General features: G+C 36.6%; 1 protein-coding gene across 6 annotated transcripts in view; it reads left to right on the top strand.

Moving 5' to 3' along the window:
- Positions 1-22,881, top strand: part of LOC128871904 (mothers against decapentaplegic homolog 7) — a 50,500-nt gene extending 27,619 nt beyond the window's left edge. For all 6 annotated transcript variants that reach the window (XM_054114069.1, XM_054114068.1, XM_054114066.1 and 3 more), the window contains 6 exons: positions 3,191-4,601; positions 9,234-9,287; positions 18,401-18,475; positions 21,222-21,431; positions 21,515-21,665; positions 21,736-22,881. In XM_054114069.1, coding sequence (XP_053970044.1) covers positions 3,686-4,601; positions 9,234-9,287; positions 18,401-18,475; positions 21,222-21,431; positions 21,515-21,665; positions 21,736-21,901 — 1,572 coding nt within the window. In that variant the 5' untranslated portion in view covers positions 3,191-3,685 and the 3' untranslated portion in view covers positions 21,902-22,881. The remainder of the gene's footprint in view (positions 1-3,190; positions 4,602-9,233; positions 9,288-18,400; positions 18,476-21,221; positions 21,432-21,514; positions 21,666-21,735) is intronic.
- The last annotated feature ends 4,575 nt before the right edge of the window (positions 22,882-27,456 follow it).

The following is a 27,456-nucleotide window of genomic DNA, read 5'->3' as shown; positions in this document are numbered from 1 at the left end:
CGGGTTTTGACAAATTTTAAAATTGACAGTATTAATGGAATTGCAACAGTTGTGCCCAAAATGCTTTAATATATACACATACTGAGTAATGCCAAACCCGGGATCTCGATGTATTGATTAATCCAAACCGCGGAATTTCATAAAATTTAAAATATCGAACGTGAAAAAGTACTTTAATTTACTTATGCAATATGGTATAAATTAATTCGCGTTGAAATCTACTTCTTTAATATTTACAAATACATCAACTCATTCAATCGAACTGAGTAAGCTTTTATTGTTTAAAAATTTGTACAAATCAATCTAAAGAAAAAATGTACCTATACTATTTCATAATTTAGTTTAGTCTTACATATGTATACACATACAGTCATTCACAACTAATTTGATACAGATACGATTCTTTAGTAAAGTGTTCTATATTTCGTAATATTTTGCGAGAATGGAAAACAGAATATGCAGATATTTTATTTACTTTGTTTTATTTCATTTCTCAACATAAAATACAAAAAAAAAACCAAAAACGTACAGGGAATTTACGCCACAGCTTAAATGATACAGTTAAAAAAGAGAAGCTATTTATTTCAATTTTTCTTAATTTTAAGGTACTTAGTAATTTGGTTGGTATCCTTTATTATCAATTACAGCTTGAAGTCTGCGTGGCATGGAGTAAACCAATTTTCCACTCTTCAAGTATCGCCTCTTTGCGATCAGATTTGTTATGGTTGTCATATTTTCTTATATTTGTCTTCAAAACCGGGAGTTTCAACAACGTGGGGACATTTAAATATTAACCATGTTTGTATTATTTATGACTTGTGCTTAAGGAAGTTTTAAAGAAACATATTTCTTCATTGTTTCTTCGGTAAAGGTCAAATGTCCGACTCCATTTGATGACCTACATGCCCAAATCATAACGTTGCCAACGCCGTGTTTTATAGTAGCTCAGGAATTTTGGGGTTTGAGCTCCGTATTGGGTTCATGCCATATAAAATTAAATAAGTTTAATTTTAACTCGTCTCCAAAAAGTACTGTCCTTCAAACGGACCTCCTCCTGCAGTCTTATTTAGATGGTCACGCGCAAACCGCAATCTCTTACTTTTATTTCTTGCACTTACGAAAGGTTTATTACGGGATATTCTCCGATTTAAATTTGCTTTCTCAGTATTTTTCGAACAGTTTCTGGATAGCAAGTCTTACCTAAATCCTTTTAGGTCATTTCAGTTAGCGTTGGTGGGTTTCTGTGTGGATTTTTCTTCACTTGGCGCACTAACCACTGGCAATCTTTCTCTGTAAAAATTTTATTTGAAGTCTGACGTCCCTTATTTACCACACGGTTTTAATGCATAAAGCTTTCAACAATGTGCAGAACTGTTCTTTCTGAAACCATGTGTGTGTACTAAAGGAAGGATGTTCTCTCATTATTGGCAGAAAACAATCGTTCAGTATTCGCCGATAATAGGCCGTCACTTTGGGACTGTGTGGTGCCTGTTGATATTTTAATAGTGGATTCTGTGCTTTAGGTATCCAATAATGGTAATTTTGCGCATGTACTCGCCATTTAAATGAAAATAGACTTCATCACTCCAAGAGGCAGTGTTTACCGTATGATATCGCTTCAAAATTGTCTCGCAGAATTACGCAAATTTTAATCGTTAGATTTAAGCGCTTGCGCGATTTGAAATTTGAACAGGTGATGTCTTCATCAATATTTCGTGCACAATCGTTTTACAAAGTTCCAGGGCAGCCGCTTTCTTGCGCACGGACTGACACGGATTATGATGCAAATTTGTGACTAGTTTAATATTTTCATTTGTTCTCGATAGGACCCTAACCGTGGACTGCTTGCCACCGAACTTGTTGCCCAAACCTTCACACCCATAAATCACATCTTAACTTGGGGCATCACGTAAAGGCCGAATATTGTAAAGTGAACAAAATCTATGACGAGGCGTTGCACCCGAATCATTGGCTTTGAAATACGCTTCGATTGCGAACGCAAGTTGTTCACACGTCCACCGCGACATCATGACTAAATATCCTGCACGAATAACAAAGCTAACGCGATCCCCTCCTTGCCTATATGTACGTTCAGCGGTTAGGGGAGAAACTTTAAATTTAAATAAATTTCAATTGGGAGCAGCGAATTTCGCTGTTAAAACATATCTGTTTTACCGAATTTCTTGTCATCACTGTTTTAACATAAACTACTATAGTTTTTTTCCCGGCCATTTACATAGGCGAATACAGCGATCTGGTTTGCTGGGTACCATTTTGGAAAAGAAATGTTCCCAAATGAGAAAACGAGACAAAGTCAAAACAAAAATTTGAAAGATGTTTAGACACATTTAGTAGAAGGTGTAGATGTTAGGTTAAGACCTAATTCTGCCACCGAAAACCCCGTATAATAACTAGCAATGTAAAGAACTCAGTTTGATTCAGTTTGCTTTAACACGAATGATTTCATGAAAAAATACTCTATTGATGTTTATTATGTTTATTACAGTGGGGGCCAAAGTTTTTTGGATTGTCTGAAAAATATCTAACCGACTTGTATTTTTCTTCCTCTCATTTTCGTCACTTAATTTACGAACGGCTCCAAAGTAGTGCATGAATTTCCTATAGGAGTCGTTAAGGCGGTTTCTGAAATTTCAAACCCTATCGATACTCTTAAAGGCCAAATTTAGTAATCTTAATTAGTAATTGTTTGCCTCTAATGAGAAGTACCACAAAATCAATAAAATTACACAGAAATAGTATTATGGTACCAGTACTTGACCAACATATGAAGCAGTCATGTCGACAATGTCATCAATTGAACCTAAAAGAGAGTGTATTCGAGTTTCTTACAAGGGCTTACAAAAGTTGATCAACACCAATTTAATTTTTATGCATGAAACTTGGGGCCGTACATGACTTATAGTTACTTTAAGTTCGTGCATCTCGATCTTCCACATCGGAAAACTCACTTCTCCAATACAAGAAAAATTAAAGATGCATAGATATGTGCTTAAGGGAATAGGAGTTTCTAAACTACTAAAATTGACATTTTATTTGATCTTGGGGAAATTCGGAAATAAATTAGAATAATATAACATAGGTTAATTATTAATTAGTCTGTGGCTAAGCTAATATTTGCTTGTTTGAAACTACTTATACTATTTCAATAATTTTCCGTTTTCTATTTCAGAATAAACGAATTTTTAAAATGGATTCTTCTAAAAAACAAAAAAATGCAAAACTCTCAACATATCATAATATTAATTGAAGTGATAAATACATACATATATTATTACTCGAATATATAAATGAGCTAATAGTAAACAAAACACAACTATATTTTATATCAAAGAAAATATTCGTGAACAGAAGTCAGTTAAAGTTAAGAGCTTTTGTTTTCTAAATATTCAGCACGGACATCTAAAAGCTAAGCAAAATACACAGGAGTGACAAGCAAATAATGTCAACAAACATACATGTGTAGATACGCCATTTGTCTCGAAATTTAAAGGGCCAATCGTTTTGCTTTCAATCGTGTTTGCGTGTGTACTTTTGTTTGTGCTGTTGTTGAACAGCGGTTTGGTTCGCAAAGCAGTGACAGCAGCCAATTTAATAGATCAGTCAGATTAAATAATGTTAATACAGTAAGTAAAATAAATGTTCCGAAAACATTTTATGTCCCTCCATGCTATTTCCAAAGGAGAAGGAACTATGGCGTTATGCGTCAAAAAACCTGTCAAGAAATTTCGATGGGATAAACAATTTGGAGCCACAACAGCCGCATGCCCATCAACATCAACACCCCCTTCTAGCGAGCCATCACTACCGGAACTCGCTTCAGTGCCAGAGTTCATTTTGCAATTCCACGATTACATCGAGCACACTGACATCCAATCTCGAATACTCTGGTTCGTCTACGGAAGTGAGCTTCGAACAGAAAGCGAACGATTCCGTAAGTGGTTGCAGTTATGGAAGCAGTTGCGACGGTATGAGCGTCGCCTCCTACATACGGGTAAAAGCTCAAAAAAACAAAAACCCCAATCGCTCCTCGGATCACTTAGCGAGATTATCCCATCGTTCCCTTCAATCGAGTCTAAAGAATCTGTCGGCCTCAACCCTGGCGATGTCAGAAGTGACGACGGTTGCAACAGCGGCTACAACAACAGCAGCAGGAACATTTGCTGCCACAGTAAATATGCTGCGGAATTGTTGTGGCGGCAGTGGTTTGTCCACAGACTCGCGCGCAAGCCATTCGATATCGAACGCTTTCTATCAAAACGACAAAGAAGCTATTGGTCAACAAAAGTTCCAACAAACTTTTCGAAAGCTTATGAAAATGTTGAATTGGCAACAGCAAGCCACATTACTGGATGCGGTCAAAAGCCGCAAAGAAATGTCGGTCGTCAACACTTCGTGTTGTATTCTACTAAAAAAATCCTTAATTTACAAAGAAGAGCCGTACGTAATTGTATGTCGACTGTTTTTTTGGCAAAATTTGAGAGATGCAACGGAGCTGAAACGATTACCGAGCTGTTCAAACGACCGCCATCCTATGTATGTTTGCTGCAACCCTTTGCACTGGTATCGAGTTCTCGAAACAGGTAAATTATTATCAAAAAACCTTAAAAAACATTTCTTTCAAATGTAATTCTAACTAGAATTCTTAGGTGCAAGAATCATAACTAACATTCTTAAAAATTGGCATTCTTCGTCATTATCATGTGTAGTTAGGATGTAAGCGGCCACCGAACTGAATGAGTTGGTTCGCATGTGCCCGGTTCCAAAACCCCAGGCGTGAGACACCAAATGTTGGAAAAAGTTTTTTCCGCCCTTGGCAGGTAATGAAAAACCTCCGAATGTATTTCTCCCATTAAAAAGGGTGGTTGCCGTAGCTGAATGGGTCGGTGTGTGACACTTATACGGAATTTGGAGAACGTAGGTTCGAATCTCCGTGAAACACCAAAATGAAAAAAAACATTTTTCTAATAGCGGTCGCCCCTCGGCAGGCAATGGCAAACCTCTGAGTGTATTTCTGCCATGAAAAAGCTCCTCATAAAATATCTGCCATTCGGAGTCGGCTTGAAACTGTAGGGTCCTCCATTTGTGGAACAACATCAAGACGCGCACCACAAACAGGAGGAGGGGACTCCGTCAAACACCCAAAAGGGGTGTACGCGCCAATTATATATATATATATATATTAATTCTGGTTACTGGTTACTGGTTTCACGTATTTACCCATTTTAATCTTAAGTAATTAATGGATTAAATTGTTTATATGGAAAAATATGAAACTTTATTCCCTTGAAATGTTTTTAATAAAATATGTTGGCATCCTTTTTCAAAATTTTACCTGTTTAAAAGCTTCATCAATTAATATTAAATCATAATGTGGCAACCCTGTTACGAGTACAAAGAATTTCTAAGTAAAATATTTCGTAACTAATTTTTGTTATATATTTGTATTATATTTGAAATTATTTTACGCAGCTTTTAAAATGTTTTGCTTTTCTTTTATGGAAATATTAAACATCATTAGTTTACGATTTCTGCCATATTTTCTTAATTACCTAGTGTCTTTTACTTTCAATATACTTGAAGAAGAATCGGTTTTTTTCAGAGGAGCGTTTTATATTCACAAAGTCTAAGAGAGGATTGCAAATAAAGTAAACCATCACTTACTTAGATTATGATTACCGAAATCGTAATTTCCACTTTTTCAAAATGGAGCAATCGCTACCTAAGTTCTTTAATTTAACGCATACATCAGTTAATACTATAATTATATATTGAATTTTTACTGTAGCTAAATGTTGAATAAATGGTGGAAGTAAAATAAAATATTTGTGCTTTTTTATGTCTTTTTGATAAAATCTTAAAACGCGAATAACTCGAAAACTAGGTCCAAACCAGAAAAAAGTAGTTTACTAAATTCGAGCACAATGCTATTCTTATATGAAAAAAAGTCCACTATTGAACATTTTCATACAACATTCAAAGCAATTAATTCGAATGCGCTGAATTATGCACTACGTTAATTTAATTATTTCGAATAATTTTATTTAACATAATAATAATAAAACCGTTTACACCCTTTGTTGGGTGTTTGGCTGAGCTCCTCCTCCAATTTTTAGTGTGTGTTGTGATGTTTTCCCACAAATGGAAGGACCTACATTTTTATGCCGCCCTCGAATGGCAGATGTTTTTTTATGAGGAGCTTTTACAAAACAGTAATATACCCGGAGGTTTGTCATTGGTTGCCAAGGAGTAACCGTATTAGAAAAAACATTTTCTATCATTTGGTGTTTTATGTCCGTGGCTTCGAACACGGTCACTACCGAATGGTAGTCACGCACCAACTCTTGCTGCTTCGGCGGCCCTTAACAGAACACTAAATATTGACATTGAGTTAAGCGCAAACTTGTAGTTTTAAACCAAAAAATATCACTGTTATACAGTTCCATCACATGAGTGATTTTTTGTGGCAAGACTTTTTCCGGTCCTTAATTTCTCTTCAGACATAGGCATACACTACGCCTACGCACCATCTTGTGCGATTCTTGGCAACTTTAATTCGCTCCAGGTCTTCCCGATGCTTTCTAGCCTCCAAGTTTCCCTTGCTACATCAGTCTTGCGGCCAGCATTCGCAAGAGGACTCAACTACAGTGCCTTTCGAACAATGCATTTTGCTACCCCCATTTTTGGAGCTTTATGAGCACTTCGATTATCTCCACTTGCGACTCTTTTTTGCTTTATAACAACATTGCCAGGTATATATATATGTATATAACAAAGAACCTTACGCCCACATTTTTTATAGGCTGTGAAGATTTCTCATTGACTGATTTGTATCATGACGATTTTATCCGAGTTTAACAAATCTCGCCAGTCGTTTCTTTCTCGTGCTAACCGGCATCAGTTGGACACACCAAGTGATGCCAAGTTCTTCCTTCTTTGTAAAACTCCATTTGCGGAACAACGTTAAGACGCATATCATTAAACACTTGAAATATCTCTTCCAAAAAATGAAGCTTTATACGAAAATCGTGTGAAGGATTTTTAAGTCCACCATAGGATATATTTTCCCTCTTATGGATTTGTAATTTTCTATTCACAAATAAACTACCTGTCACAGTTTTCACGTTTTTTTTACAGACATTCAAATGGATAATTTAAGAAAAAATAATGTTTAAAGATAATAGCAAAATCGCCCCCCCTAAATAAATGTAAATAACTCCAAAGAACTAACACATGAAATGCCCAGCGAATAAAAGCAACATTGTAAAATATAAGGCAGGCAATGTCACAAAATGAACAAAGGAAGCTGTTGCCTTAATACTTCACCTTTTATTATTCTGCCATAGTAGTGGTAAGGGAGATATAATGTAACATATTTAAATCTCGGATTTGTTGATTTCAGCGGCTCACCTCTTTGTATGAGGTGACACACTGTATGCTCAACGTAAGAGAAAACTGAAAAGACTCCTTCTATAGTACCGCTTTCTAACGCTACTGTTTTGCGACGAATTCATGATCTAACAAGCTAAGACAAAAACAGTAACTATTTGCACGTGAACAAAAAAAATTCAATTCGTCTTGCAAGTGGATTCGACTGGTCAAGCTGTCTCGTCAGTAGTGTGAGAAATCCATATAAACATTATTTTGAAGAAGGCAACCTTATGTGCTCAACGCTGCCTACTAACACTACCGAAGAAGATTTGTTTAACAAAATTGATACGTTTTTGAAGAAAACCATCTTAATTGGAATGATTGCATCTACATTTGGACAGATAGTTGTAGTTCCAGTCATTACATGTTGCATAGACGAACTGGCGATTAAGCAAATGATGCCACATATTAAGGATATTTAATTATGTAAAATCATGTCCTTTTCAATTCGATTTTTGGAATATTGTATACCGCAACAGAAGTGAGGTGGATATCTCGGAGCTTCTTGAACTTCTAAGGGAGTTGCAAACTTTTTTTACGCATATTTCTTTTAATTTGTGCACTGTGCAAAAACTGAGTGTGTTTCAAAATAATCGATTTTTGGTTTATTTCTGTTGGTAAGAAAGACATAGTACTTAGTAAGTTCATTAAAGACTCAAAAATATTTAAAAAACATGTATTTGAAGAATTGGATCAATACTGTGCGCACATACATATTTGAGAAGTGTAAATTTTCCCGAATGCAAAAATTAAAATGAATTTATGCATTGAAAATTCTTCTGTAGCCAACACAATATATTAAATGATATTTATAAATCATTTTTTGAGATGGCAACATTTGTAAATTGGCGGAAAAATTACTTAGGATTATAAAACAATTCTCAATCGCGGGTGCCTCACGGGCCCAACGAAAAGAACAAAGAGCAACACGAGCTCATAAACAGCGCTTTTTATACCGAATCGTCAAACCACACTCCTTCACGACAACGCCAGGCCCCATGTTGCACAAGACGTCAAAGCCGCACTCCAAGAGCTCGAATGGGAGGTTCTTCAGTGTCCGCCGCATTCTCGGAACCTTGCACCGACCGATTACCATCTTTTTCGCTCCCTGTCAAACCATATGAAGGGCTTTACCTTCGATAACAAAGAGGTCCCTAAAAACTGGCTCAACAACTTATTTAACAACAGACCAGGCGAATTTTGGGGGAACGGCTTCAGCATTTTTTGTTTTATTTTTCGGTAAAAACGCTACGAACTTATCCCCCCACCCAATATTTGTACATAGTTATATATTAGTTTTTGAAATATTGAATTTTTCTTTAATGCCTTGTATGTATGTAGGTGTTTACTACAATACATATGTGATATTTTTGTTGCTTCCCATAAAATATTTTGTTTGCACTAATTGAAAAGTGGAAAAAGATACATGAAGTAAATTATTAAGTACGAACCGCTATGTCAATTAAAAAACTTTTATTTCAGAAATAAATTTTATGTTGAATGCGGTTTTCTACAGAAAATGTATGAGACATAAAATATTACAACTAATTGAGCATATCCGAATTGTTTAGCTCTTGATAAAATGCATTGCGATGATTTACAGTTGAAATATCGTTCTCTTCAAAATATGTATTATTTACAGACCCTATACAGGTGCAACGTGTGTTATAAAAAACTTTTTGCACAAATTCAAGTAGTTAATTACATTTTAATAATATATAGCTTCAATTTATGACTTCTAGTATTGATGTTATATAAAACTGGGGTTTATTCTTTTATTACAGATACTGCACCTCCACCATACCAAATGCAAGGAGTGCCCAGATCGAAGTTCGAAGGTAATTCTAAATAGATTCGAAATTTGTCTAAGTTAAACTAGAGATACTTAACAGTAAGGTGGTAATTAAAAGTAAAACATTACATAGAAACCCCTACATAAGAGCCAAAAGGAGGCATTGAGCAACACGTTTTTGAACTAGTGGGAAGCCATGCCTAATTAGCTGACTTTACTTTGCCCGAGCGTGTAATGTTCAGTTGTCAAGATAAATGCGAACTCTATACTATTTGCTCAACATATTTTTACTCCCTCATCCTGGGGAAGTGGATCGAACTTCTGGAGTCCACCAACATCGGTTTAATCCTATGTTTCCATGTTAATACTCAGAATTGAACTTGGTGCAGCAGGTGAAAAAATCTTTTGAGAGCCCTTTGAGAAATTTATTGGTCTGAATTAGCGAATGTTCCTAGCAAAGAAGGCATTAAGCATCTGATTGAGTTTTATAAATTTGACTTCAGACATACGAACGCACTATCAATTAGATTTTCACAAACCAGATTTTGTCAAATCCTGGAAAAGACTCAAAGACAACAAATAGGTGTGCCATCGAAATTTATTTTTTAACCGAAATTTTTTTATGTTTCAATGTTAATGTTGCCATAAAATGAGGTGACATTTTTTTCGAGAAAAGAAAACACTTATCAGTTTTTGTCAGCTCCATTCCGTAGCAGTCACCATGGTTTAATAGTTTGTGCAATTTCGTATTTGGTCATGAAATATCCAATCATAGTTTTAGATATTTTAATAGCGTTAGGGGAGGGGACTTAGAATATTTGTATGACATTATCAAGTCGTAATGAATTAGCCAAAAAACTAACGCTAAAGTGAACGCTTATTGTATATGCTGTATATGTTTTAAGCTAACCACTAACGTCAAATCTCACAGATTAATTTATTCGGGTCGTCGTAGTTTTTCACGTTAGTGGTGTGGTAAGCGATTAAATCCGATTACTTTTGTTAAGACCTTTGCATTATATGCAAAGCACTAAGTTTAGAGGAAGTTCCGAATTTCTCTTTAAAAATGTTGGAAAACTGTTTTTATCACGTTAAAATTACACACCGCCCATTGGACTATAAATAGGATTTTTTGTAATAACTTGATTCAGAGCCTTGGTAGATAAAAGACGATTTTTAGTAACAGCTCAACTCTGACAGCATCTTATAAAATAAAGTCTTTCATAATCTTTCAAGATACCGTCACATAGACGGCATTCACTATTCATACTGCCTGCTTAAGGTATACTTCATTCGGAACCTAACCACCTGGAATGTTCGGTACCTTAATGAGGAAGGTTCCTCTGCCCGGCTGGTTGATGTCCTCGTGGGAGTAAAGGCTGACATCACTGTCATTCAAGAGATGCGATGGACGAAGCAAGGCAAGGAAAACATAGGACCTTGTGACGTCTACTACAGCTGCCATGTAAAGGAGCACAAATTCAGTGTCAGAATTGATGTAGCAGAGAGACTTCGTCGCCAAGTACTGTCGTTCACTCCGGTGGAAGAGCGTCTTGCAATAATCCGCATCAAATCCCGACTTTTTAAGATAAGGACGATGCGTCCCAAGATTCCTTCTATGAGCGCCTGGAACGTTTCTATGAGCGCAGCCCCCATCACAACATAAAAATCATGCTTGGCGACTTCAACGCCAGGGTGGGCAAGGAGGGAATTTTTTGGTTGCACAGTCGGAAAATTCAACCTGCACAACGAAACATCCGGTAACCGACAGAGGCTGATCGACTTCGCCGGGGCCCGAAACATGGTAGTCTGCAGCACTAGATTCCTGTATAAGAAGATCCACCAAGCTACCAGGAGACAGCCAGCGAAACGCGAAACCCGATCGATCATGTTGTGATAGATGGAAGACACGCTTCTAGTATATTAGATGTACGTACGATCCGAGGACCAACATCGACTATGTTCATTACCTCGTTGCAGCCAAACTGCGCACACGTCTCTGTGCCGCAAACAGCGTATATCTACCTACGATAAGAATGTTCAACATCGAAAAGCTGCAATCATAACAGACAGCCAGTAATCGGATTCCGGCGAGCCCGAAAAAACAGTTGGTACGACGAGGAATGTCATGCTGCCGCAGAAAGAAAAGATGCTGCCTATAGAGCCACGCTGCGATTGGGCGCAACGTCAGCCATGTGGGACCGCTACAGAGAGCTAAGAAAGGAAGAGAGACGTATTTTCCGAAAGAAGAAACGAAAGGCCGAAATACGTGACCGTGAGGAGCTAGATATGCTGGTCAATAGGAACAACGACCGAAAATTATACCAGAAAGTGCGGCGATCCCACAGAAGGTTTTAAGACTAGGGCGTTTTCTGTAAGAACAAAGACGGCGATCTGGTGACTGGCATCCAGAGCATACTTAAATTATCGAGGGAACACTTCTCGAACCTGTAAAACAGAGATAGCTGCGCATGTAACAGAGAATGTGAGGATCCCGAATCGTTGACGACGGAATTGTCGTTCCGCTACCCGACCATGACGAGGTGAGAATAGCAATAAGCGGCTAAAGAACAACAAAGCCGCGGGCGCCGACGGACTGCCGGCTGAGCTATTCAAACATGGTGGTGAGGAGCTGGTAAGGTGTATGCATCAGCTTCTATGCAAAATATGGTCGGCTGAAAGCATTCCTACCAATTAGAACCTAATTGTGCTCTGCCCAATCCATAAGAAGGGTGATCCTGCAATCTGTGTCAATTATCGCGGGATTAGTCTTCTAAATATCACCTATAAGGTTCTAGCGAGCATATTGTGTGAAAGGTTGAAGCACACTATCAACCAACTGATTGCACCTTACCAGTGTGGCTTTAGACCTGGAAAGTCTACCATAGACCAAATATTCACAATACGCCAAATCTTGGAAAAGACCCACGAAAGGAGAATCGACACACACCATCTTTTCATCGATTTCAAAGCTGCATTCGACAATACGAAAAGGAGTTTCCTGTATGCGGTAATGTCTGAATTTGATATCCCTGCAAAACGAATACCGCTATGCAAAATGACGTTGCTCAATACCAGCAGCGCCATCAGAATTGGGAAGGGCCTCTCCGAGCCGTTTCATACCAAACGAGGTTTCAGACAGGGTGACACGCTGTCGTGTGACTTCTTTAACTTGTTGTTGGAGAGGCTCGTACGAGCCGCAGAACTTAATCGCTCAGGCTCAATATTTTATAGCGTACTATTGTTGACGTATGTCGATGATATATCGGCCTTAACAACCGCGCTGTTAGTTCTGCCTTCTCCAAACTGGATAAATAGGCAACGCGAATGGGTCTGGTGGTGATCGAGGACAAAACGAGGTACCTCCTGTCATCAAACAAACAGTCGACGCACTCGCGTATCGACACCCACGTCACTGGGGGCAGTGATTATTTCGAGGTTCTAAAAGACTAGGTACGTATTTATAAGAACCAGCATTGATACCGATAAAAATGTCAGCCTGGAAATCCACCGTAGAGTCTCTCTTGCCAACATGTGCTGCTTTGGACTAAGTAGGCAAATGAGTAGTACAGTCCTCTCTCGACGAACAAAACTAACACTCTACAAGACTCTCATAATGCCCGTCCTAACGTATGGCGCAGAAGCTTGGACGATGACAACATCCGATGAAGTGACGCTTGGAGTGTTTGAGAGAAAGATTCGGCGTAAGATTTTTGGGCCTTTGTACGTTGGCAACGGCGAATATCGTAGGCGATGGAATGATGAGGCATTACGACGACATAGACATAGCGCAGCGAATAAAGATCCAGCGGCTACGCTGGCTGGGTCATGTCGTCCGAATGGATACAAACGCTCCGGCTCTGAAAATATTCGATGCGGTACCAGGTGGTACTAGCAGAGGGAGAGAACGGCCTCCTCTGCGTTGGAAAGATCAGGTGGAGAAGGACTTGGCTTCGTGTGTCCAACTTTCGCCGGTTAGCACGAGAAAGAAACGACTGGCGCGCTTTGTTAAACTCGGCTAAAATCGCGTAAGCGGTTATCGCGCCAATTAAGAAGAAAAGAAGAATTGGTTACACTTCGAGTGCCGGACCCTGTAATTTTGTTCACATAACGGTTGCATGTAACAGCATTAAGAGATCGGTGTATATATATGTGCGTATATGTATATACCAAAAGGTTCGGAATGATTAAAGGCGCCAATTTAGCCATGTATCTCCGTCCATGCGCACGACAGCTTGGTAAAAAATGTACACAGTTTCTTGAAACTTGGTACACATTTTTCTCTTTATAACACACGACTTTGGCACACTGGTGACAAAAAACAAAATTCTCGTTAATAACTTTATCTCAACAAGAACTTAATAAAACTCGTCCAAACTTGGTATATGCATTGCTCTCCACCTCACTTAAAATCGACATAAATAGATATTGTTTAGATCGAATAAAAACCACACCCCGTTTTTATACGTTAAAACTGAAATTCCGTTCCTGGGTATGAGGTAATTTAAAAAAAAATCTGAGATCTCTGTTATAAATAAAGTAAAATTGCTCATATTTGGTGGGAATGATAAGCCTAAAAAAAGAAATGGGCGTGCTAACAGTTAATAAAATTCGAGTTTTATTACGCCCCTTTTTAAACAAATATGTGCATAGTATGTAAGGTTCTAATAAGACATTTTGAAAATAATATTGTATAATGTTAGTAAGGTCTTTTGTTAAATTATTTGTTACATTTAAATACACCTAGCAAAACTACGAATAAATCTACAAACTTTTCTAATAAATCTCAATATTAAATACAAATCAGCAAAAATGCGACGCAAACGATAGGCAAATAAGCCTTACGTAAAATTTTCCACGTAGTTGAAAGACAAAGGCTAACAAGTTGAGAACGACGATGAATCGAGATTTCGGCATCATCTTCGACACTTCGCTCCAAGAACTTCATGAACAGATATAATTTTTTCAAAGTGTACGAGTATTTCTACAATTTGGAAGCGTTGTTCTGGCCTTAACGACTAATGTTGACTTGTCAAACCGTACTGAAAAGAAATGTTAACACAATTTACCAATCTCAACTGTGAAACCATAGTTATCGATATCGATAGTTGTCATGAAGCTAAAAACACCCGATGCAAGGAATTTAGATATCTATGTATGTGTGATGTTAAATAATTCTAGGAGATTTTGCTTCGTTTATATGTGATATTTTCATCGAGTTGCATGGGACCATTTGACCATTGGTTTGATGGTGTTTACATATTTACCATTGTGAAAGTGTTTCAGTTGTTGGTTGTTTTCTGTGGATGGCTATTTGAAGGTATTTTGAGAATTCCAGATCATTAATCGTGCTAGTTTTGGGATGTCTTCGGAGAAAATGGTGTTTAATATGTGATATCTGCTTTCGAGCAGTTGCCTCGGATTTTTGATAAGATTAAGACTTTCGTAATTTTGGTTAGTGTGGACTACTTGACAGACATTCATTTTTGAGCAGAATGTGGCTTAAAGTTATTTACAAATACTTGGAGTTAAAAGCATTGTTCTTGAAAACACTGTTCTAGTAGGTATAGCAAATTCTGTAGATTAGGGGCAATACTGCTGAACTGATCGGTATCCATTAGAGGACTGTATCATGTAAAAATCATTCCTTAGCTTTTTACAAAAATAAAAAAACGCAAACATGACTTAAATTTCTCGCAGTATAATTGGTATCAAATGACAGAAGAAAACTATGGAATATTAGGAAGGAATATTATTTCCTATACTAATTATCTCCAAAAAAAATTAGAATATTAAATTTTAAAATTTATTTCTAAATAGCGAAATTTTTCCGCATTTCACATTGCATGAAACAGTTAAAAAGAACTCCTTGGTTAATTCTACTGCAGTAACCTGAAAACAGGAAATTTTATTTGAAGTCGCTTTAAACATTTCGATAAATTACTTGCCACTTTCAGCCAAAATATTAAAACCTTAACCTTCTTCATTGTACTTCAGTACTGTTTTCCGCAAAGCAGGTTTCTGGGTGACATCCTTTTTCATAATCATTTGCGGTTGTTCGTATTGTGTAACATTTTTGCATACAAACAAATCGAATGGGTTGCTGATCACCATTCGGAATTCACAGAGAGAGCGTTGGTTCGAATCTCGGTGAAACCAAAATTAATAAAAAAAAGAGGTTGTCTGTAAAGTCGGTTTACTGATAGTTTAACGTGACAACGTCATAAGAAAATACTGATGTAATGGTTGAAATTTTTAAAACAAAATTTTAATTTTATTTGTTTGATAGATATTTTGTATGGATATAGAGAAGGAGGTTAATGGAATCGCAATAGAATAGGTCAAGTTACATTTACACAAACGTGAAAAATGACGAAACATTTATCAAATTCATGAAAGATATGTTCAATTTCGTTTGGTCATCAGACGTTAATAAGTCAACAACACTAAGAGGCAACATCATCGATTTGCCTTTTTCAAGGCACATTACACTCGAAACACCCCCTTTCATTTCCTACTTTTCCTATCATCGTCCTATTCTCAACAGAGAAATGGTTCATTACCATGCACACAGGAAGAAGGCATATGCAAATACAAATATGTGAACTTATATACATATGCGCATATACATACATATATATGCTCACTCAAGCAGGAGAGAGCCAGATGTCGAACATTCCGAACGCGGGGCCGATTGTGCTTTTCATCGTTCGTTCCGTGCTCTCGTTTGCAGTTCAAGCAAGGTAACGACGCATAAGCAAGATAACGACGATTGAGCAAGATAACGACACGTTTTTTCGTGCGTGCAACCGGCTAAATCGAATTGTAAGACGTTATCACGCCAAAAACATTTTTCTCGCCCCTCGGCAGGCAATGGCAAATCTCCGAGTGTATATCTGCCATGAAAAAGCTCCTCATAAAAATATCTGCCGTTCGGAGTCCGCTTGAAACTGTAGGTCCCTCCATTTGTGGAACAACATCAAAACGCACACCGTAAATAGGAGGAGGAGGTCGGTCAAACACCCAAAAAGGGTGTACGCGCCAATTATTTACATATATATAATTCTTTAATCATCGAAATTTATTTTGTCGCCTTCAAAATAGGCTCAATCCGAAGCAATACACAAATGGCAACGATTAGTTCAGTCATCAAAGCACGCGTTTGAAGAGATCTTCTTCAGCTCCTTCAGCGAATTCTCCTTAATGACCTCTATCGTGGCAATTTATATTTTGGGAAAAGGAAAAAGTCACAGGGGGCTAAATCCGATGAATACGGTGGGTGTGCGATAAAATTTGTCGAGTTTTTGGTCAAAAAAGTGTTCACAAACTGAGCTTTGTGAGACGGTGCGTTATCATGGTGCAAGATCTATGAGTTTTCTTTACACAAAATGAGCAGTTTCCTACGCATATTCTCTCAAACGTCGCATAACTTCCGAATAATATTCTTTATTTACCGTAGAACCATTTGGAACGTATGCGAGATTCCGAGTGCACAACACCATGATAATCAAAGAAAACGAGTAGCATGATTTTCACTTTTGACACTGACGTGGTTTTTTGGGGTTTCGGCTTTGACGACCAGATCGGAGCAAAGTTTCTACGACTTCTCCGCCTTCTGCAAAAGCCTAATACCACTCGTAGACCCGTGTTTTTGACAAAGCAACCCATTCAAAACATAAAATTTGAGACAAATTATTTGTTCGATATTTTTATCCATAGTGAAAATCGCAGAGCACACCAGCGGTTGACTGATATAATCAAATGCCAAAAACAAGCTAAAAGACAAGACAGATCACGCTCATACTCTGCAACACTTAAGAGGACAGTTGTACTAACATTCCAGCAAAAAATTTTTAGAGATATGTGTAACGCGCGCTTTTTAAATGAATAATTCCCGATATTTTTGACGTGATAACGTCTTATAATTCGATTTAGCCGGCTGCACGCACGAAAAAATGTGTCGTTATCTTGCTCATGCGTCGTTACCTTGCTTGAACTGCAAGCGAGAGCTCGGAACGAACGACAAAGAGCACAATCGACCCTCGCATTCGGCAACGTTCGATATCTGGCTCTCTCCTACTTGAGTGAGCATATTATATACATATGTATGTATTATGCGCATATGTATACAAATTCACAGATTTGTATTGATTGTTATTAATTTGATTTACTTGAAAAATTTAAAATAAAGCCAAGTGTATCATCATCATCCTTACCGAATTTATAATTAGTGACGACTAGTTGTTAATAATAACGGTTGTTTTAATGTTTTTATTATTAATTTATTATTATATGTATATGAAGGAAAAAAATTTATGGTAATATTTAGCACCTACCTTGTATACTAATATATGTATATAAACATGCATACATACATATACTTTGGTGCATTTTTCAAGATGTATACAATCATATGGACATTAAATTAAAATTTTGTTTTGAAAATTGCAACCATTACATCAGTATTTTCTTATGACGTTGTCACGTTAAACTATCGTCAGTAAGCCGACTTTACAGACAACCTCTTTTTTTTACAGAATGTAAATACACTAAATTTTGTGCACAAAATATACTTGAAAGTTTAGATGTTTACATACACACATGTATCTTCGTATTTGCATTAGATTTTAAAAACTCCATAAAAAGTAGAGGGATAAGGTTCAGTGTATAGTTTGTTTACAAGAAATGGTTAAAAATAAGATCTTCACTTTCTGTGAGCAATTGTATTTAATAAAAGCAATTGAATATAAATATTTATAGGCAGCGGTGGCCATGATCTAGCCAGCTGTGGCATGGGCAGTAGGTCCTGGGATCGTCCCCCACTGCTGACATTTACCACCAAGTGATGGAAAATTGTTTTAATAATGGTCGCTGTTAATAAGGGTCGCTCCTCGGCAGTCAACGACAAACCGTCGAATGCGTTTCTTCCATCCGCTGTTCGGAAGCGGCACAATACTGAAGATTCCTTTTTTGTGTGACAACAGCTTGGCCCAAATACCTCTCATGGATGTATGTGCCAGTGTAATATTGTTGTTCAGTCAATCATGTTTTGTATCTTTTATGTTTCATGTTGATGTGTTTGCATATACATATATACATATTTCAGCGTATTTTAGAACAAAAAATTGTGCTTTAGTGAATAATATTTGTTTTTTACAGACGAAGACTGCACCGAAATTTTATGCAACAACAACAATATTTCAACCAAAATAGGCAAAATGACTGATAGTGAAGGTAAGTTCCTTATATTTTAAATACGTACGAGTATTTATAAATTTGTATAAGGTGTGATGATGAAAATGGAATAGTTAAAGTCCAGGAACTAAAATATATATGTTTAATCTACATATGTATGCCGGTATTTTTTTAGGTATAGGAAAACGTGTCAATGCATTCATATTTGGGATGTGAATGATTTTTTTTTTGCCACTTGTATATGTTGTTTATATACCTATCAACGAGTTTGTGTGATAGGTAGAAATTAGCCAGTGTATTGTAATTTATTTTTATTTGTAATTATCATTAATATGCATTAATTATCTTAGTGATCTTGATCATCTTTCACCTCTTTTTATAAACAGGAAATACAATTTTTTTAACTACAAATCCCTAAAAATCACTTTTTAACGAGCTTCGTTATACGTGTAAACTAGTGTTTATCATCGTTTGGTTTTTTTTTTATTGTGTGGTTTATCTTTCGCATTCGGTTGCCTTTATGGGTAAACATTCAGGAAAGTCTCAGCTGACACGATGAAACTAATGAATGAATTTTCACCACCGTTCCGTTCCGTAGTATTGTATATCGTTGTTTCATCGTGTCAGCTGATACGGGCGTACGGGCGTACGTTTACGTTGGTAAATACAGGGTGGGCCATATAGCGTTTGCTTTTTGAACCACCTATTTTTTTAAGAATGGTAACACAAATGGCATGTCAAATGTGTTCATAATTTACTTAAAGGTTTGACATTTACGAAATAGGACGCTATACGCTTGAACAAAATTGGGAAATATTGAAAACCTATTTCCAAAGTGGTGAGTCTTCTTCTTCTTTTCTGATTTTCTCATCAGTGGCTACGTCAATAAGCAAAATTGTCGGATTTGGGGCTCAGAAAATCCACACGTTACTGTAGAGATGCAAATGCATCCACAACGAGTCACTGTTTGGTGCGGTTTTTGGTCTGGCGGCATCATCGGGCCATTTTTTTTCGAAAATGAGCGAGGAGCCGCGGTTACAGTAAATGGCGAGCGTTACCGTGACATGCTCAACGAGTTGTTTCTAAAAATTGAAGAACATGACATGGACGACATTTGATTTAAGCCTGTTGGACTATTTTTTGTGGGGAGCCGTTAGGAACAAATGCTATGCGAACCATCCAGAGACGATTGATGCTTTAAAACACGAAATCGAACCATTCATGAAATTGGAGCCCAAACAATAGAAAATGTCCTTAAAAATTGGGTTGATCGAATGGCCTACTGTAAAGCCAGTCGTGGCAGTCATTTGAACGATATTATTTTTCATTCACAAATGACAATGTTCAATCTTCAAAATAAAAAAAAAAGTTTTAAAAAATATTGATTAGTTTTATTTTATAGCCGATTCAAAAAGCAAATTTTACATTTACATTATATATGTATACATATCTACATATATATAAGTAGATATATAGCGTCGGGAAGAAAGTAACGTATTTCAGCGAAATTCTGCTAACTCGTTCGTTTGACCGATTACGTATTTGGCGTGAGTTTTTTCTTTTATAATGAAAATTTTTATTTGACCGAGCAGAGCCCAAACAAGTTAACACAAATTGGGTAATCGAAGTCGTAATATGTAATAATATAAAAAATAATGTTTTTATGTATTGGAAAATATTTTTGCAACTTTAATAATTACCTCATATTTTGTAAACATGTCAGCAATTAGTGTTATTTTGGCTTCATAGGGGAATTTTAAGTTAATTTGATAAGGGGAAGAAATCCGAAATTATACACCATTATATTTTCTTATGGGTCCTTAGCAAGACAAAATTAGCAAAAAAAACAAGTTTGTGGGGCGGCGGCTGTTAATTTTTAAAATCAAACAAGTTCATAGATATTGAGTGATATAGCTTCTGACGTCAGAGGGACAGACGGAAATTCAACCTTAGTATATAAAATGTTATATTTTATCTGATCTCAATAATAATGAAATGCACCAAGTTTGGAAGATTTTTATCAAGTTATCGATATACTCTAACACATATTTGCCCAAAAGTGAGCGTAGCACTACCCATTTTTCAAAACTGTACTTACAAATTTCTTTTCTTGGGCTCATTATTTATACCAAATTTGCGAAATTTTGCCTCTTACCATGTTTTTTCTTTTTTGAAAATAGCCGTTGCATGGCCGGAGGCGAGGCAATTGACAAAGGGTAATATGTGTAAGAAGTTTCATTGAAATGCATTAATTTTTGCTCATTGAAATGCATTAATTTTGGACAGACATTGACTGCTTTCATCAACCGGAGCCTTTAGGTACAATATATATGCATATGTCTATTTGTTACATCAACCATTATGTGAACAAAATAAAATCGTTGTGCACACTAATAGTGTGGGTAGAAATATTGAATTAAGGTTATATGAGACTTGTTCGAGGCGAGTATGAATGCGTCTGTATTGCCGCACTTATAAACGTTTGCAACCCTGCTTGCAGATTACGAAGAAAAGAATGAAGGATTCGTGCAAACAAAATTTTTATTATGCCAATTTAAAAGACTTTGCACGCAACAATGGCCGATTTTTTAAGAATTCAATAGAAAGCTGTAAATACTTTGGCCAAAGTTTCCGGAATTTCACATCGAACGTGATACTTTAAAAAATCGTGGGACGTAACTCGAACAATCCCTTATGATCTACTGTAGTTATAGATTTAGCCTTGAGTCCAATAGACAAACACACAGCTATAATCTCCACCCTATTTTCTCACCATGTTTTTTAGAGCGACAATCTTGGTGCCAAGTGGCATACTGGGAGCTGAATGAGCGTGTTGGAAATCGTTATTGCGTGCAAAAGCCCTTTGTGAACATTTATGCAGAAGGTTCAAGTGATTGTAAGTGGAGTCAGGATATGTGCTTAATGGAATTAGCTGCAAAAAAGGGTACACCATCTCGAGAGGGCGTTGAAAACACAAGACAGAAAATTGGCTTAGGTAAGTTTTACTTAAATTATTTAATTACACTCATAAATACCTAAATACACATACTATATTTATTCTTAATAAATTTTTTCTAGGTCTGATACTAAGTCAGGAATCTGATGGTGTTTGGCTTTACAACCGGTCTAAGGCACCAGTTTTTATTTTATCACCGACTTTGAATGAAAGTTTAACATGTGTTTATAAAGTGGCACCAGGAGACTGTCTGAAAGCCTTCGATAATAATAGGTATAATATTATAAGTAACTACAATATATGGAAATAATTTTAACTAACCATTTCTTTTATCGTCCCTTAGGGCTCAATCACTTAACTGTTCTTCACAATTTCCTGGTGCTGAAGCAGGTCCAATAAACATGCAAAGCATCTGCATTAGTTTTGTAAAAGGATGGGGCGAACACTACAAGCGGCAAGATATTATGAAATGCCCATGTTGGCTTGAAATTTCTTTTAGTCAACGGTGACACCCCATATCGATTGGGACTTTAAAATTGGATTTTAAAACTTATATGTGAGGAAGTCAAGCCAAGGAATCTTCGCCAATAATTATATCACAATCCAGAATGTGGAGAAATTTACTGCTGCGACGTCGTACCTCACCCAACAACTATGGAATGGTCGATATAAGATATAAATTGTTACGATCGGCCACAGAAATTGAACAAACAGCGGTCTAGCATGAGATAATTTAGCTGAAACATATTTTCATGAAATTAAGCTCTTGCATATGTAATTAATATCGTAGCAATCAAGTTCGTGGAGAAATCGAAGCTGTCGATACCGACAATGAATATCGATACCACGAAAGAATTAAGATAATTAAGATAGGGAAATCCTGTGATTCAAAAACTTACAATAGTTAAGATTTTTTTGAGTACGTTTTATATTTTAGTAAGCTGTGTTGAAAAAATAGTATATTTCAAGAATTGCGAGCGTTGATCGCTTTTTAGTGCCTAATTCAAACTGATACAGATGATTAGCGTTAAGAATGCATAGTGTCTGAAAATGTGTGTATACTTGAATTATGCTTAAGTAGCAAAGAAAAGCAAACGCAGAAAAAAAATAAATGCCTAAGGCAGTTCTAGTAAGAATCATAAAAATAAAAAAAGGCTCAATTGCTTAAATGTATTTTTAAAACTATAGAATTCACATACATATGTACATAGAGAAGAAGTATATATATTGCCAGAAGCGAACATCTGACAAATATATATATGTTGCTGTCCATGCATACATACACAGACAAACATAAAGCAGTAAGTGAACCCTTAACACAATGACCGAAAGTAATAATCGTGGTGTTGATTGCCAAATCGTATAAAAAATGTTTTTGAAAAACATCACCCATTTTCAATGTCAAAGTTTTTTGTTTTGTTTAGGTTATCCAAAGACTCCGCAATACCATGAAATTTATTTGTCACAGTTTAAAAATGACAGAATTACAGAATTTTTATAAAAATTGACAATGAAGAACTATCAATAATAAAAATTGTTGTGCTCCAATTTTTAGGGTTACCTATGGTTATAAGCATGTGGAAAGGGGACCACATATTTGTGTCAACTGAATATATTAGAATATGAATAGGAGTATATTTATTGCTACATTACTTAACATGTCACATGTTACCAAATTCTCAACTAAAGCACGAACCCTACCAAGCCGACCTGGGTTTTGCGCTAACACTACTTAACAACTTTACAAATTTAAATTTAGCTGAGATCACACAATATGATTACTATTCTTTGGTATTGATTATTAAGAATACGTAAATTCATATTTTCTACCACATCTCACTTCACAGTATATGCAGCTGGTTTTTCTCTTAATGGAACTCAGATGGCATCTCTTCTACAATAATCTGTGACCATAGTTTCCACCCAACTTCTTTGGTAACGCTTTTCAAATGCAGCGACCACTTGATAAAGGCGTTCTGCGTGTTCGTCACTAACTGCACTTAATACAGATGTCTGGACCTACGTTAGCACACTCGTTAGCAATTACCTCGGGTTAGTCTTCTAAATATCACCTATAAGGTTCTAGCGAGCGTATTGTGTGAAAGGTTGAAGCACACTATCAACCAACTGATTGGACCTTATCAGTGTGGCTTCAGACCTGGAAAGTCTACCATCGACCAAATATTTACAATACGCCAAATCTTGGAAAAGACCCACGGAAGGAGAATCGACACACACCATCTTTTCGTCGACTTCAAAGCTGCATTCGACAGTACGGAAAGGAGTTTTCTGTATGCCGCGATGTCTGAATTTGGTATCCCTACAAAACTAATACCGCTATGCAAGATGACGTTGCTCAACACCAGCAGCGCCATCAGAATTGGGAAGGACCTCTCCGAGCCGTTTGATACCAAACGAGATTTCAGACAGGGTGACACGCTTTCGTGTGACTTCTTTAACCTGATGTTGGAGAGCATCGTATGAACCGCAGAACTTAAACGATCAGGCACAATATTTTATAAGAGCGTACAATTGTTGGCGTATGCCGATGATATTGACATCATCGCCCTTAACAACCGCGCTGTTAGTTCTGCCTTCTCCAAACTGGATAAGTATTCTCTGAGAGTCGAGTGGCGAATCTTCTGGATGTCTGCTGTGAATGCAGCTTTTCGATGTCGAACATTCCTTGCGTAGGTAGATGTACGTTGTTTGCTGCACAGAGGCGTGTGCGCAGTTTGGCTGCAACGTACATCTTATACACTAGAATCGTGTCTTCCATCTATCACAACATGATCGATCTGGTTTCGCGTCAAGCCATATTGCACCACAAATATTCATCGAGATCAACACGCAAAAAACCATTTCTGTCTGCACAAAATATAGAAAAACTCCTGTCTTTTGCTTCGAACAACATTTCCGAAACAGGAGATTATTGGGACAACGTTATATCTTGCCACGAGACAAAGATAATACTGTACCGACTAGAGTATGGCGCAAGCCCTTGATAGCTTGATAGAGAGTAAATTTCCGTATAGTTTGGGGGTGCATTTCAAATAAAGGAGTACGAGACTTGGTATTTATTGACGGCACAATGGACACCAAACAATATTTAAATATATTATATTAAAAAAAACATAGTCGGCTAAGAAATTTAGGTTTATCTCTGAAAATAAAACAAATTTAAAATTTTACAAAGATGACGATCCAAAGCCCAAGGAGCATAATGTGCAGATGTGGTTTCTCTACAATTGCGGTAAAGTTATAAATATACCATCCCAGAGACCTAACATAAACGTGTTTGAAAATTTGTGGACCTGTTTGGAGAAAAGAGTCGCTAAAAGGCATCCAAAGAATGCAGCAGAATATACCGAACGTATGCGACATGGACAAATTGGTCCATTCCATGAAAAAGCGCCTGCAAAATGTTATTGAAGCTAACGGTTATCATACCAAATACTAAATTAATCAAAAAAAGTTTATTAAATACGTATTCACAGCATGTATTTAATAAAAAAAACCTATATTAAAGTTTATAAAAACGGTGTATTGACAGTGTCGAATTAGTGTGTTATTTTTTTTTTGTTGCTTTGGTACAGGGCTGTCGAGGTAAATCCGGAAAACATTTCGAAAGCTCTGGAGCAGTAGCGTTAAGTCTAAAACCGCTGATAAAGGGACATATTTTTAGTGTATTGTTTCCTGATTGACATTGGAGTGCCGGAGTAAGTGCGAGTGAAACAATGAGTCGAGAGCAGGACAGAAGAGCTGCGATACTAGAGTCACTTCGCGCCGGAAAAAGCCCTAAATTGATTAAAAAAAAAACGCAAGTTGTTAAACCCTGGATGGACCGCGTGGCTGCTGGAAGAGAATATGTGTTTCAGCAGGACTCCGCACCTGCTCACAAGACAAAGAAGACTCAGGCTTGGCTCAAGAATAACCTACCCTACCACTGGTCAGCAGATTTTTGGCAATCCTCTTGATTATTACTTGTGGGGCACAGTTGACAAGGAAAAAAATTTTTATTGTTGAGCTTAATCCGCATAGTTGCTGCTCAGTTCTTGTCGTAAATATTACTTGTACAGATTTGTCCTCATTTACTTTTAAACTTCTTTACATTGTTGGTGTACATCTGTAATTTTCTTGTTGCGGTTGAGGTGTTTTTTTCAAATGACAATAAAATTGTGTACATACATGTAAATATTTGCGACAGTCCATTTTTATCTGCGAACTCCTCTAAATATACGAGGTGTGTTCGAAAAATAAGGGGAGTTTTTAAATTTCGCGGGCTACATACATTCGACTTTCCCTTATTTTTTTTATGCTGGTCCACTCGTCTCGAAGATATGTTCACGGTTTTAGCAATGTAGCATGTTTAGTTTGTTTGTTACAGGCATAAATAAGACAAGTGTTTTGCGTGTTCGGGGTTTTCTGCTATCGAAAAAAATAGATCAAAGAGTTGCATCAAATTTTGACTAAAAAATGGAAGCACTTGTAATGTTGACAGTGGCATACGGTGAGAGTATTCTGAGTCAAAAAATGTTTACAAGTGAGGGTATATTCAGAAACGCATTATAATGCGCAACGTACTTTTGCAGTGTTGACAATGCGTTCAGAAATGCAAATATGGCAGTACTGCAAATGCATCGCGTTCCAAAACGCCATTATTGTATCAAACGTCACGCATTATTTGCAGGAAAAATTTTAATACTGCTGATTACGCTAATATGATGTCTGATGTTTTCAAGTAGTATAAAACTAATTTTTTTAGCTTTTAATGCAAAGATATATTAAATATACGTTATTAAAACAATATTTTATTACATTTTTCTTGATTTTAGCGATTATCTAAGTACATCGGAAATAAAGTTGCTTCTCAGAGTCCGACTGAGCATGGAAAGTGAATTTGCTTCAGGGAGGAGGAAAAAGAGTGTTTTGTGGAATAAGGTGGCGGAAGAAATAAAAAAAGTGAATAAAGATTTGAAAATAGACGGGAAAATCGCGCAGCGAAAATTTTCTAATTGTTTCAAAAAAAGATTTTTTTTTTTTTTTTTGAAAATTGGAAAAGTAGTGAATTACAATCACAATAAATTAAAAAGCATTAGCGACTAGGAAAAAAAGATTTATTTTTGGGAATTTTTCATTTTAATGAACATCTTACTATATGTGATCTTCTTTTTAGCTTTACACGTCTTTTTTTTCTTAAATTTAGCAAAAAACTATCACTTCTTACTTCAAATATATCGTCAACAACTAAACTCAATAATACTTCCATTTTAGTGTAAAACGCGTTCATAAATGTAACAAATCTTTTTGCAAATCGTTAACAAATCTATCAATTGCATCACTTGTCACATTGGCAGTGTTGCCAGCGCTGCAATTACTGCGCATTTATAGTGCGTTTCTGAATATACCCTATATATATATATATAAATGGCACGTACACCCGTTTTGGGTGTTTCGCCGAGCTCCTCCTCGTATTTGGTGTGTGCGCCTTGATGTTGTTCCACAAATGGAGGGAACTACAGTTTCAAGGCGACTCCGAACGGCAGATATTTTTTATGAGGATCTTTTTCATGGCAGCAATACACTCTGAGGTTTGGCATTGCCTGCCGAGGGCGACCGCTATTAGAAAAATGATGTATGTATGTACATACAAAATTTTTAGTAATGAAATCATTTTATAAACTCTATAAAGCTAATTCGAACGGTAATATATGTATGGCTATGTTCAGAAACGCATTATAATGCGCAGTACTTGCAGTGCTGGCAGCACTGTCAATGTGACAATTCATACAACTGATAGATTTGTTGAAAAATTGCAAATAGATTTGTTGCATTTATGAACGCGCTGTGCAGTAAAATGGAATTGTTACTAAGTTTGGTCATGGACGATGTATGTGAGGAAAAAACCGATAGCCTTTTATTAAATTTAAGAAAAAAAACCGTGTAAAGCTTAAAAGAAGGACATATCTAGTCAAAAGTTTAATATCAGTCGGACTCTGAGCAGTAATTTTATCTCCGATGTACTAAAGTAATCACTAAAACCAAGAAAAGTATAATAAAACAA

The sequence above is a fragment of the Anastrepha ludens genome, chromosome 2 (assembly GCF_028408465.1).
Source record: "Anastrepha ludens isolate Willacy chromosome 2, idAnaLude1.1, whole genome shotgun sequence".
NCBI lineage: Eukaryota > Metazoa > Arthropoda > Insecta > Diptera > Tephritidae > Anastrepha > Anastrepha ludens.
Note: the sequence above shows the minus strand (reverse complement) of the source record. Positions and strands in the feature narration are given on the sequence as shown.